A 14,983-nucleotide genomic window follows, 5' to 3' on the forward strand; every position below is an offset into this window, starting at 1 on the left:
TGATTTGATTGACTAGTCCCGATCTGAATCAAATGATTCACTCTAGGTGATTTGAAGTCCCGATCTGAATCAAATGAGTCACGCTAGGTGATTTGAAGTCCCGATCTGAATCAAATGATTCACTCTAGGTGATTTGAAGTCCCGATCTGAATCAAATGATTCACTCTAGGTGATTTGAAGTCCCGATCTGAATCAAATGATTCACTCTAGGTGATTTGAAGTCCCGATCTGAATCAAATGATTTGCAATACGCGATCCAATTAGAGTGCTTTGAAAGAGTGAATCGTTTTGCGATGCAGTGGTTTAACTGATTTAGAGTTTCGAAAAGCTCCACTTCGCCCATCACTGTACGTGCTTTTTAAAATCATTACAAGCGATGTCGAAAATCAAAAATGAATGGCTCTTTTGAACTGTTTTTTTTGCTAGTGAATCACTTGAACTGTCGAAGTCACAAGTTTGAATGAATCGGTGCGGTTCCAGTGTAAACGACTCGCTCAACTGAATCGGTTCGTCTTTTCGCATCTTCAGTCATGTTTACACGACACTGTCAGCACTTCTACTGGCTCAGCTCGCTAATTTTATGACATTAACTGAAATAAGCAGAAAAAAAAAGTTTACAAATAAAATATCAGTATTTCCAATTCAAATATAACTTTAACACAAATCTATGAACATATTCATATCTACAACTAGTGAAACTCTCCATTAATATGAGCTGCAGCTCAAAATACATGTTAGATGGAAACATTGTGCATTATGATGGAGTTTGTAGATTAATTCTCTATATTTGAAATAGTTTGAGCTGCAGTTCAATAGCAAATCAGTTGAAAGCATCCAGACTGTCAGACCATTGAAGTGAATCTTCAATTTATCAGTATATATTCTAATAAATATTTGAGAAATGATTGTTTTAAGTGATTGTATTAGTCTGTATAGAGTGATCAATGTGAAAAGAGCAAACGGGAGAAGCAGACAAACACAAAACAGCAGAACAACAAACTTAAAGAGGGTAAACTTTATCATACCATAAACTTTATGAATCTCATAGCGTCTCTACTAAATTCTTAAACTAAACTTAAACTAACATTATAAGTATCAGAAAAAAAACAGAAGCCCGAAACCAGAAGAAAAGCTCTTTAAAAGCAAATGAGCAATTAATGAGGCAGATGGCTTCAGGAGGACAGAGATCTGACTCATGGACAAAACTAACCACAGAGCACTGAAATATTGACTCATCACACCATTAAACACACACGGGTTGAACTGCTGCTGTTAACAATCCAGATCGCAACAGTCAGATCAGAAGAAAATGCGAAACACAGGAACATTTCTAAAATAATTCACAAAAACCTCCTTCAAATAATGATTCACAAAATGGGTTCAAAAATAAGGGTTTTACAATAAGGGAAACAAACAGTATCATGAAAAATGCCACTAACATACTTTCAGAAAAGGAGAGCAAGCAACTAATGTTAAAATAAGACAAATGTACTTATGAGTTTCACCAACAGCTTTACTATGAAGATCATTCTGATATCAGAAATAATCCACACTACAGATTCAGAAACACTGTAACAGATATACAAATATCTTATTAAACTCATTATATTTAAATTCATACACCATTATTAGATACTTGATTGTTGACTTGATGTTTTGAGTTTATCATTAAATATTAAAAAATTAAAATCTGAAAATTGAGAATCAAAACTGGCCAACTCAACACAAGCAGCTGGCGTCAGTGGGAGGAAGTGAGTGATATTTTGTAAGACTGGACTTGTCATTCGTGATGTGCTTATTCCCCTTGTCCTGAAATCCCCCAGTTTACTGCCAGATGAATCACAATTATTCCACAAAGATGCATGAAAATCCATTTAGAAAAACACAGGGACTGCATTATTTAAGAGAAGCTGAACTAAAGGCCTCAAACGGGCCTCAAATAAACACCTGGTGTCTCCAGACAGGTGTAACAAATTAAAAGTCCCCCCATCTGTCCCTCTTCCGGTTGTGCTTGGGTAAAGTAAAGTAAAGTAAAGTAAATGTGTAGTATGTTAAGTTAGTTTGTAATTTTGTTGAATAAAATAAAAACAACAAAACCAACATGCTTACATAAATAATATATTTAAATTTTGTTTTAATTACACACACACACACACACACACACACACACACACACACACACATATATATATATATATATATATATAGGATGCTATTTTGAATGCAATTAATCGTTTGATATATATATATATATACACACAGTAAATGCACGAATATTATGCAAACAAAAACTTTTATTTTGGATGTGATTAATTGCTATTAATCGTTTGACAGCACTTCAAAATAATGCTTGCATGGTTTAATTGAACCGGAAAGTGTTGTTTACTCTGATGATTGTGAATAAAATCTTATCGGTCCACACACACACAGACACACAGACACAGACACAGACACAGACACACACACACACACACACACACACACACACACACACACACACACACACACACACACACACACACACACACACACACACACACAGTACAGTTCTCCTGTACAGCAGATCTGCTGAAACACTAGAAACTATCAATCAAGCCAATTAAAAGAGAGAAACACTGAGCAGATGGCTTCAGTCATGCACTGGGTAAAAATGTTAAAAAATAATCTGTACCGTCATTCACCATATGCTTAAAATCCATATTTAACACAATATGTGTCTAGAGAGCTCTAAATGATCGCAAATCTGAAGATGCAACATACGAATTATAAAACGGCACAGCAGAAATCCTCTTTACACACCTGTCTCTTGGCATTGTGTGCATTTTCTATCTATTATTACAGAAGAAGTAGTTGTTGTATATTATGTTTGGCTTGTGATTTTGTTGACATGGTTGTAGTTTATTTGTACGGGTCATATGTTGAGTGATATCTATAGTCATTTTTATCATATTTCATTGTTTATAGATATTTATATATCTTGTATTGGTTGTAATAATGTTTGTTATTTTTGGTAGTAAGTGTTGCTGATGTGGAGAAAAAAAACTTTCAAATATATAAAGTGTAATAAAAATTATGATAGCAAAATCTGAAAAATCACCAGTGCATGAAAAAACAATGGCTTTGCCTGTAAATTGAAAAGTTATTGATGACTCTGTCCTTGAATACAGATGGAATTTGTGATGGAATTGTTTTAAAAATAACCAGTGCATAGGGAACTGATGGCATCTGAAGGCATTGCTTTCTACAAAGCCTGGAAATAAATCCAGCTCGGACCTGTTGGGTCTACAGCCTGCCAACCAATAAATGATCCAGCTCAGACCTCTGAGATCTTCAGGAGAGAAAAAAAAAGCCATCTTGATTCCTGGCGGCCCTAATGCTCTTATAAACAGAGTGATAAACGGAGTGAGATCGGTGCTCGGGAGCAGGTGTCTGATGGGAATGAAGCCGGATGAAGAGGCTCAGTGAGGAAAAGCCTTCTCGCTGAACCGTATTTACGCTGTTTGTTTATCTGTTACCATTAAGGGCTAATAGCACAAGCAGCACACGACGGCTAAAACTGATGTGAAAACAATGAGTTTTAGACTATGATGTCTTTGTAGCTGGTTAGTCGTGTAATCTGACTCGAGATCAGAGCTTAGTCAAGAATCCTGTCTCTCCAACAGATGAATGCTTTTGTAATCCTCTATTTCTACATCTGTGGGCTGTTACGATGATCTCATTGTCTCGCCGTCTATTCTGCTTTCTAAGCGACTGGGGTCCTTTAAATATGAAAGAGAGAGAGAGAGAGAGCAGATGATGGAGACATGCTTTTGCAGTCTGTATATACAGTATAGAAGTTCAAGAAGTTCTTCTTCTCAATGAAGTGAGTCAGAGAAATACAGATGAAAAAGAGCCCAAGGATGTGAAGAATGACTCAGTGATGATGATGTGGATCCATATTAAATTCTCTTTTTATTCTCTATCATTGTATTATTTCTCTTTTATCTGTGTATTATTGTTGTATCTCCTCCACACAGTATGAGCTCGGCGCTTCGTCTGGACGCTGTCGAAGTGGTGATTGATTGTTCAGTTATCAAGTTTGATTTTGGTTTGAGGTTAAAGAGAGTTAAATTGTGTTTCATTTTCAGTTCATGAGGGTGAATGTGGGTTTAATCTAATTTTTACTTTTTACGATGATCTAAACTGAAATGACAGAAAAAAAGTTTACTGAACTGCGATTCAAAAAAACTTTAAAACTAGAATTTTCAGTTCATGAGGGTGAATCTCAATTCATTATACAAACTAAAATTATTTAGGTGGCATCTACGCCATCTAGATAGACTATACCCATCTACATAGATAGACAGATAAATATATATTAGTTATATATGATTATATTTTATATACTGTATGGTTTTTAACAATTACATTTTTGAGAGAACAAACTCCTCAAGGTGGCTTTTTTTAAAATCAAAATCATAGTAAAAACAGTAATATTGTGAAAAATATAACATTTTTATTTATTTATTCGCACAAATATTGTGAAGCACAACTTTTTTCAACACTGATAATAATCAGAAATGTTTCTTGAGCAGCAAATCATCCATAGTCTGAATGATTTCTGAAGATCATGTGACACTCAACGATGCTGCGAAAATTCAAGATTTGATCCAGAAAATAAATTACAGTCTTAACAGACATTCACATAGAAAACATTTATTTTAAATTGTAAAAATATTTCATAATTTTTACTGTACTTTTTCATCAAATAAATGCAGCCTTGTTGAGCATAAGAGACTTCTTTCAAATATTTAAAAATCATAATGTTATCAAATTTTTGACAATTACTGCAGATTCAATTTTCAAACTACTACAATTTGAGTGTCTTCAAAATGTAATTAATTATAGTTCCACTTCCTTACATTCTGATTGATAGAAGCTGATTATTTGTACCATCATTTATATTGCAGTGAAATCTGGGCTAGAGATGAATGCAAATTCATTTTAGAGTAAAACACCATGTGCATGTGTATAAGTATTAAAGTCCTGCATGATTTGGTTTGCCCAGCTGGTACTCATGTCATGAGTGAGTGTGTGTGTGTGTGTGTGTGTGTGTGTGTGTGTGTGTGTGTGTGAAGAAGATTAAACGGTCTCCGGTCGTATCTGGACTCTTGTAGTGACCAGCGGCAGGCCATATGGCGACACTCATAGAGCCGAGAACAGACAGATACATACGGTCCAGTTGAAAACCTCGAAAATCAGCCCAAAACACGCTCAGTGAAGGCACATGTTGAGATGAGTGTCCTGGTTCCATGCGTTGCCATTTGTCAAACAGAACGGCATGTTCAGGGTTGGCCCCCCGGTTTTAATGATCGTCCAGAGCACTATAGAAAGTAAACAGTTATATGTTTTATTGGGTGTTGGGTTTGGCGCAACGAATACGAATTTAGTCCAAAACAAAATACTCTTTAGTGAAATATTCTTTAGAAGTGTCAGATATTTCGATTTGTTTACAGGTTCTTCACAAAACAGACACGCGTATGAGCGCATTGCCAGTAGATACAAAGGTTTGATGTTCTTTTTTTTACTGTACTGCTGCTTAATAATAATATGTACAAATGTTTTATCCAAAAAGAATAAAACATTACTCAAAAGCCAAGAAAAAAAAAATGTGTTAAATATCAATTTTAACTAAAACTAAAGCTATTAAAAATAATTTTTGTTAAAACAAAATATAAATATTAGATGAAAAATGTAAACTTAAAATAATAATAATGTTGCTTTGGCAATTAACTGAACGAAAACTGAAATAAAACTAAATTAATGTTCAGTAGAAAGATTTTTAAAAAATTGACACGTTGTAAAATTACTAAAACATTACCTAAAATTAAAATGAAAACATTAAAACAGCATTATAATAGTATTAAAAATACTATTTTGTTAATTGAAACAAAGTGCATGCACACACATTACTGCACAGGGCAATTAGTGAACGTCCTTCCTCTTTCTTGGGCTATAGATGAGAAAAGTGACTGTCTTGGCTGCGATGACGACGACGACTGCGGCTGAGATTTCATTCACTGACTGCAGGAATTAGCACATGATTTGATTTGGGTTTTTAACCGCAGCCATTAGCGGAAATAAGAAACAGATGTGTGTGAGTCACTGTGATGTGTGTGAAAGCATCTGTTTGTTCTGAGAGACTGTGTGTGTGTGTGTGTGTGTGTGTGTGTGTGTGTGTGTGTGTGTGTGTGTGTGAGTGTGTGTGTGTGTGTGTGTGTGAGTGAGTGAGTGTGTGTGTGTGTGTGTGTGTGTGTGTGTGTGTGTGAGTGGTGTGTGTTTTTGTGTGTGTCTGTGTGTGTATGTGTGTGTGTGTGTGTGTGTGTGTGTGTGTGTGTGTGTGTGTGTTTCATAACTGTATTTATTGTATTAGATTGATAAGATTTGATCAAGTTAGACTAGTTTCTCTCTCTTAAAGGGATAGTTCACCCCAAAAGGTCATCATCTACCCACCCTCATGTTGTTCCAAACCTGTATGATTTTCTAAAGAATATATTTTGTATAATGTGGGTAACCAAACTCTTTCTGGTCCCCACTGACTTCCATTTTTATTTATTTTTTCTCCATAATATGGAAGTCATATCAGTCAGTATCTTATTATTCTCTCAAAATATATTCAGTGTCTTGTTTAACTTAAAAAAAAATGGTTTTAATTATTTTGATGCGTTAAAACAATGGAAAAGCGGAAACAATTTACAATAAGGTTCTATTTGTTAACATTAGTTAACAAACTAAAGTATGAATGATGCTAAATAATGACTGTGAACCAATCCCTGATGTGAATAATCTATTTTTGTAATTTATGTAATTGTCTTGTTAATCTATTAGTATTAGTATTATTTTATATATTTAAATGTTATGTTTTTATACTGTCTGTAGTTATCTATGTGTATGTACAGTATGTGAGTGTATTTATATATTAATCATTTATTTATTTTTTTATATTTTATTTATTTTTATTTTTGTACTTGTTTATCATTATATATTTTATCATATATATATATATATATATATATATTTTTTTTTACCCCTTTATCTATTTATTTACTTATTTATTTAAACTTTATTGTATGTGTGGTAAATAATTGTTTTGTATTTTGTATTGTTCTTTTGGATTTTTTTTTTTTTTTACAGTTTGCGCAGATCACAGAAACACACTGAAGCAAACGCTCACAGACACAGCAAACCAAAGCCTGAACTGCTCAGCTCAAACTTCTCTGAATATGGAAATTTTTGGAATGGAAATGACAATATTGGTGATATTTTGAATTATAGAAATGTTTCGGGTGCTTAGGTTGTATGGTTTTCGGTTGTATTGTTATCAGTGGAATTTGACCCGGACAAAATGATGAACGACGCAGAGCTGCATCTTGGAAAACAATTATGCTGATTTCCAAAAATGGCCTAGTATTATCTGATTTGTTGATTCTGAATTCAAAAAATATCAATAAAAACTTTCCATCACAACGTTTTTTTTCACAAAACAAGAATTTATATTGAATATGTGATTTAATGCACTTATTAAAATAACAAAAGGAATCAAATGTCAAACATTTTGGTTATGATAAAAAGTCACTCTAAAAGAGTAGAAAAATCCATTCACAGCTTATACTAAAATATTTCATGTCAAATAACCTTACAAAATGTCATGCATGTCAAAAAGTGCTGAGAATGGATCAAACAGTTGGATCAGATTCAGACAGGAATCATGTGTTTGTGATGTTTTTCTGCTGATTAAGGGAAATTTCAAGACTAATTCACCACACAAAGTGTCAATGAATGCAAAAATGCTATGAAATGCATCATATTATTTAGTGAGAAAGCGTGACGTGAAAGAGCAAAAAACACACAGTGTTTATGGAATCAGCAGATCAAAAGATGAGTAAGAAACAAGTGTTGGATTTGTTTGGTCAGATATGTGTGATGATAACAGAGGAGCTCAGAGTTCAGACTCTGCAGTCACCGCTCAGATACTGTTCATGCTTTGGTGTCTGTAACTTTGCTTTTATTCAGAGTGTTAATGTACCGTGTATTTCACACACTCAGATCTCTCTCTCTCTCTCTCTCTCTCTCTCTCTCTCTCTCTCTCTCTCTCTCTCTCTATCTCTCTAGCGCAGTGGAGATGAAACACTTCTATTGCTTCAGCATTCAGAAGCATTTCTCTGTTTGCTCTTCAGGTGAGTGAGAGGAACACATCTATAATGCAGCTCTGCAGATGAGACCTGCCTTACTTACCACACACACACACACTCACACTGAAAAAAAAAAATAAAAACACACACACACACGCTTACACACACACACACACACACACACACACACACACAAGCACACACACACACACAACACCTACACACACACACCCACACACACAGACACACACACACACACACACACACACACACACATTACACACAAGACTCAAACACTCACACACACACACAGACACACACACTCACTCTCTCACACAGACACACACACACACACACACACACACACACACACTCACTCACTTACTCTCACTCACTCAAACACACACACACACACTCACACACACACACACACACACACACACACACTCACTCAAACACACACACACACACACACACACACACACACACACACACACACACACACACGGCTACAAATAGAGGAGATCAACACATGCAGCTGAAAATCTCACATCATTTACACACATCAAGAAAAAACAACAACAATACAGCAAAATAATTTTTTCCCCCGGCCAGAATATATTACAATAAATAAATAAAATACATGCTTAATATATATTTTAAACGGTACAGAAATATATGTAGTACATTAAAAAAGATCTATATTTTTCTTCATTTTTTTATTTTTGCCCTATAATATACTATATATATTTAAAAAACACATTTGAAAAATATATTGTTAATGTAAATTTATATATAATATATATATCTATATATGTATATGTAGCAATGTGTGTGTCTATATATATGTATATATATATATATAGACAAACTTGTGATTTTGTTTCTGTTTCTGTGAGGACAGAAAGATGACAGAATGGACTTGTAATATTTGAATCTGTGTGAGTGATGTGATCAGATTATGATATTATCTAAATCTCCCAGAGACTGACACACGGCAGGCAAATGAAGTCCGGATCAAAATCCATCTCAGACAGAAGTCAGCGGTTCGTTCACTCGTTAGTGTGCGTCAGGGCAGACACGAGATCAGCCGCTGTCTGATTTGTACTCAGCTTCACCCGTGCTCCTCATTAAAGCGAGGTCCTGCATTACAGTCTCTACTGAACACAAACCTCAAGCAGAAACACAATGTGTTCATTCACACACAAATGGATTATTAGAGAGCAAGAACTACCATCTCTGGCAAAGAATCTGACAACCCTGCTACCACAAACTTTAATTTCACTAGCTCCAGTGTTCACACTAAGATGCTTTTAGTAAAAGGATGACTGGATCTTTTAAGTGAACGGTGGACTTTATTTAAAATAATAGTCTCTAAAATAATAGTCACATGACATGCAAGTAAACAAATACAATATTTCATATTTTTTAGTAAGCATTTAAATGTTGAATACATTTATTTTGATTTTTTAAAATATATTTATTATAATAATATATTACATTTATTTACATTAAATGTACGTTTTTATATTTAATTTAATTTAATTTAATTTAATTTAATTTAATTTAATTTAATTTAATTTAATTTAATTTAATTTAATTTAATTTAATTTTCAGTAATGCCATTTTTTCTTAGATTTAGTTTACAATAATAACCCTGCAACAAACGTCTACTATGAGGGTATATTATATTGTATTTTTTTCTATTCTATTCTATTCTATTCTATTCTATGATTTTTTTTTTTATTCTATGATTTAATTAACTAGCTTTTTCAATCACATGTTGCAACAAAGAGTTATTTTTAAATCACTGACACTATTAGTTTTTGATAATACTTTGAATTAGATAATTTTTTTCTTTCTGTTTTGACTTTGTTTTTATGCGTTTTTGTCATTTTTATAAGTTTTTATTTTTTAAACGTCTATATAGCACTCTACTGATTTTTATTTATTAGTTTTAGTGTACTTCTTTTAAGTTATTTTAGTACTTTAAATTAAATTGGAAATATATAAATACTATATATAATAGATTTAAATGATACTGTATCATATATTTATATAATACAATAACATATTAACCATATATATCAATATTTTTTGCAGCATAAATTTTACTGTATAGATTATTTCATAAATTTCTTAATTTTTCTCTTATGTAAAGCACTTTGTGACACTTGCTCTAATAATAAATGAAGTACTTACAACTAAATGTTAAAAAAAATTTTTTTCAAATTATACAAATGTATTTTATTTTATAAAAATATTTTTTAAGATGGTTTTAAAATGATAAAAAAAATATATTTATAATTTAACATTTAGAATAATGCAATTGCTTAATAACATTTGTATAAAAATATTTCAGCGCAGTGGAGATGAAACACTTCTATTGCTTCAGCATTCAGAAGCATTTCTCTGTTTGCTCTTCAGGTGAGTGAGAGGAACACATCTATAATGCAGCTCTGCAGATGAGACACACGCACACACACACACACACACACACACACACACACACACACACACACACACACACACACACACACACACACACACACACACGGCTACAAATAGAGGAGATCAACACATGCAGCTGAAAATCTCACATCATTTTGGAAAGTTGATGGAAAGCGTTTACAATAATCAAGAAAAAACAATTACAATGGCCAGAATATATTACAATAAATAAATAAAATACATGCTTAATATATATTTTAAACGGTACAGAAATATATGTAGTACATTAAAAAAGATCTATATTTTTCTTCATTTTTATTTTTGCCCCTATAATATACTATATATATTTAAACACATTTGAAAATATATTGTTAATGTAAATTTATATATATAATATATATATATATATATGTGTGTGTGTGTGTGTCATATATAACTGTATATATATATATATAGAAAAAACTTGTGATTTTGGTTCGGTTTCTGGAGGACCAGAATAAGTGCCAGAATGGACTTCAACGTAATATTTGAATCGTGTGCGTATGTGATCAGATTATGATAGTATCTAAATAGCCAGAGACTGACACAAGGCAGGCAAAATGAAGTCGATCAAAATCCATCTCAGACAGAAGTCAGCGGTTCGTTCACTCGTTAGTGTGCGTCAGGGCAGACACGAGATCAGCCGCTGTCTGATTTGTACTCGCTTCACCAGTGACCCTCATTAAAGCGAGGTCCCTGCATTACATCTCTACGGCACACACAAACCTCATCAAAGCAGAAACACAATGTGTTCATTAACCGCAAATGGTTATTAGAGAGCAGAGATACCATCTCTGGCAAAGAATATGACAACCCTGCTACCAAAAACTTTATTTCACTAGCTCAGGTTCACACTAAGATGCTTTTAGTAAAAGGATGACTTGGATTTTAAATGTGAACGGTTGGACTTTATTTAAAAATAATAGTTCTCTAAAATAATAGTCCAGAAAGCAAAGTAAACCACAACAATATTTCATTCTTTTGTAAGTAAGCATTTAACTGTTGAATACCATTATTTTGCTTTTTTAAAATATATTATCTAATCATATATATACATTTATTTTACATTAAATGTACGTTTTATATTTAATTTAATTTAATGAATTTAATTAGATTTAATTTAATCTAATTTAATTTAATTAATTAATGTAATTTAAATTTTCCGTAATGCCATTTTTCTTAGATTTAGTTTCCAATAATAACCCTGCAACAAACGTCTACTATGGAGGAAATCTTCTATTCTCTTCTATTCTATCTATTCTATCTATCTATTCTATGATTATATTATATATTCGATGATTTATTTACTTAAATAGATTTGCACTCACATGTGCAACAAAGAGTATTTTGTTAATCACTGACACTATTAGTTTTGATATCCTTTAATTGCTAATTTTTTCTTTCTGTTGACTTTGTTTTTATGGTTTTTGGTCATTTCTAGTTTTTATTTTTTAAAACGGTCTATTAGCATCGCACTGATTTTATTTATTAGTTTTAGTGTATTCTTGTACAGATTTTAGTACTTTAAATGAAAGGGGACAAAAATACCACAATCTAGACATACTATAATAAGAGATTACAATATTTTTTGCAGCAATAAATTGTACGTATGATTATTCATAAATTCTTAAGTTCTCTATGTAAAGCATTTGTGACACTGGCTCTAATAATAAATGACAGTATTACAACTAAATGTTAAAAAAAATTTTTTTCAAAGTATACAAAGTGTATTGATTTGATTAAAAAAATTTAAGATGGTTTTAAAATGATTAAAAAAAATAAGTTATAATTTAACATTTAGAATAATGCATTGTTTAATAAATTTGTATAAAATATTCAGAATTATATAATATTGTATTTTTTATTATTAAAATGTTCTGAAATTGGAAACTATTTATAATTTAAAACAGTACAATTATACAACTTAAACGAACACACTAATATTAAACTAAATAAAATAAAAGTGACATAAAAAATTAAAATATTTTTTAATTACGCAAAAAATATTTCATGATTAACCAAATATTTTATTTTTAATTAGAAACTAAGTTCCTCTCTAGTGTAAATATAATTATCAACTGTAAAATTAAAATATTGAAAACACAAAAATTTAATATAAATATTTTTGAATTATAAAATATTACTTTATAAAAATATGAAAATAATTCAAATAAATTTTTATCATTTGAAACACTTACAATTATAAAATTGTAAAAGTACAACATTTTAATAAAATGTTAAATCACAGAATAAAAAGGTAAACCTAACACATTTAAATGTAATTTTAATCAAAGTAAGAAGCAGAGAATGTGTGTTTGAATGGGTTTTGGACTCGTGGGCCGGTTAGTGACGAGCCTCACCTGGCTGAGCTGACCCACAGGTGACCCGGAGACGTTGTGTAGTTTCTTTCCTAGTAAGAAGCAGGGGGTGTTGTTGTGCTGTGAAAGTCGTGGCCCGAGGGGGCAGCAGAGGCAAGCTGCTCACCTTTACAATAAACCCCATGAGAAATCCGGCCGAGCAGCAGAGCCTCTCAGAGCGATGTTCACCGAAACCTACCTAAACCCACACACACTAATCACTGGCTGGAAAAAATCAGCAGCATTCACTATTCGGAGGTTCTGCTGAGTGAGTCAAGGACTGATTATGCAACACAGCAAAAAGATTCAAACAAAGACTCCATTCTTGCATCCCAGTCTGTGACCTACATTATCAGAATAAGAAGCGTTAAGTCCAAGATTTACTCAGTTAGGCGCAAAAAATAGCCATCATGTCCCGATCTACAGGAATAGACCTCAGATTCACAAACGCAAGATTCAGGAAAAAAATCAACCCCTTCACATCAGTGTTTAACCTGCAAAATCTCAAGAGAAATGCATGCCAGTTATTAGAGCCAATTAAAACTACAATTAAGACTAGATAAAGAAGGGTTACTTAAAATAAAATAAACATTAACAAAAATAAAATAATCAATTAAAATAAAACTAACATCAAATAAAACAAAATAAAAATAAAAAACTTTTATTTTCATATATCACGACATTTTCTTTCTTTTTTGTAAATGTAGTTTTAACCTGATCTAAAATTTATACAATTTAATTACAAAATATTGATAAAATACAAAACTAACTTGAAAAAAGACTTTACTAAGACTTACTACACAAAATTACAACACTTAACTAAACTTTAAAAATAAAAACAGAAAATGATAAAAAAATCTTAATGATTCTAAAATTATAAAAACTATATAGTCCCTCAATGATACTAAATTACACCGCAATTACATTTTTTAACAAAAAATTTCTTTCTTTTCCAGTCCATGTACAATATTGGGTTTGCGTGAATTAAATTGCATATAAAATTATCCTGCACTCTTTTTAAGTGCACTTTATGACAACGATATATAGTTTTTTTCTTTCTCAATTCAGGTCGTTACATACCAATTTGGTATACAGATATAATAATTACATTCTTCTACATTTTTTCCCCCTCATAGACATTGACAGACTCTTTGCACTGTGTTTTGGTGTTTGTCTATGTTTATTCTTGTTTTTTTATTTTTATTTTCTATAAATCATACATAAACAATAAAAAAATAAAAGTAAATAAAATAAAATAAATCACTAAAATCAAATAAACTGACAAGAAAATAAATCAAATATATTTTCCATCTATTTAGAAAAAAAAAGTTTCAAAAAATGCAGGAAAAAGAAATCATGGTCTCTATGAATTTGTGTTATATAGGTGACCTTTGAGTATGCCGTGGTGGTTTGGCGCTGAGCGGGGGTCTGCATCCTCTCCACACACGGACGATGCCGTGTACAGCTCGAGCCTGCTCTCCTCTGACCATCCACAGAACATGTTCCTCCACCGCCATCATGTTACTGGCCACGTCCAACACGTGATCGGCCAACTACACACACACACACACACACACACACACACACCATCACAGATCTCGGTCAGACCCACACTGTGCAGGTATGAACTTCACTGGCCTCAGTCACTGATCATCTATCATTAGTTTCACTAGATTTACTCTTATGCAAGGAACATAGATTTCCTTAGATATTCACAATATATTAAATTATTTAATGCAAATAGAAAATACACAGAATATTTTTTTTCAATATATTACAATATATTGAAAAGCAAATAAATATTGAAACAAATATATTAAATAATATACAAAATTATAAATTATATATCATATTATGATATTTGTATGGTAAGCAATAAATAAATGTCAGTGTAAAAAAAGCATGCATACATACATAAATAAATGATTGAATGAATTTTATGGTAAGTAAATATTTAGTAAACAC

General features: G+C 32.0%; 1 protein-coding gene across 1 annotated transcript in view; it reads right to left on the reverse strand.

Moving 5' to 3' along the window:
- Positions 1-14,535, reverse strand: part of LOC109072522 (adhesion G protein-coupled receptor A1-like) — a 66,361-nt gene extending 51,826 nt beyond the window's left edge. The window contains exons 1-3 of the mRNA XM_042736137.1: positions 14,408-14,535; positions 13,268-13,362; positions 13,022-13,071 (exon numbers count right to left, since the gene is read on the reverse strand). Coding sequence (XP_042592071.1) covers positions 13,022-13,071; positions 13,268-13,362; positions 14,408-14,535 — 273 coding nt within the window. The remainder of the gene's footprint in view (positions 1-13,021; positions 13,072-13,267; positions 13,363-14,407) is intronic.
- Positions 14,536-14,983: the final 448 nt, after the last annotated feature.

The sequence above is a fragment of the Cyprinus carpio genome, chromosome B13 (genome assembly GCF_018340385.1).
Source record: "Cyprinus carpio isolate SPL01 chromosome B13, ASM1834038v1, whole genome shotgun sequence".
NCBI lineage: Eukaryota > Metazoa > Chordata > Actinopteri > Cypriniformes > Cyprinidae > Cyprinus > Cyprinus carpio.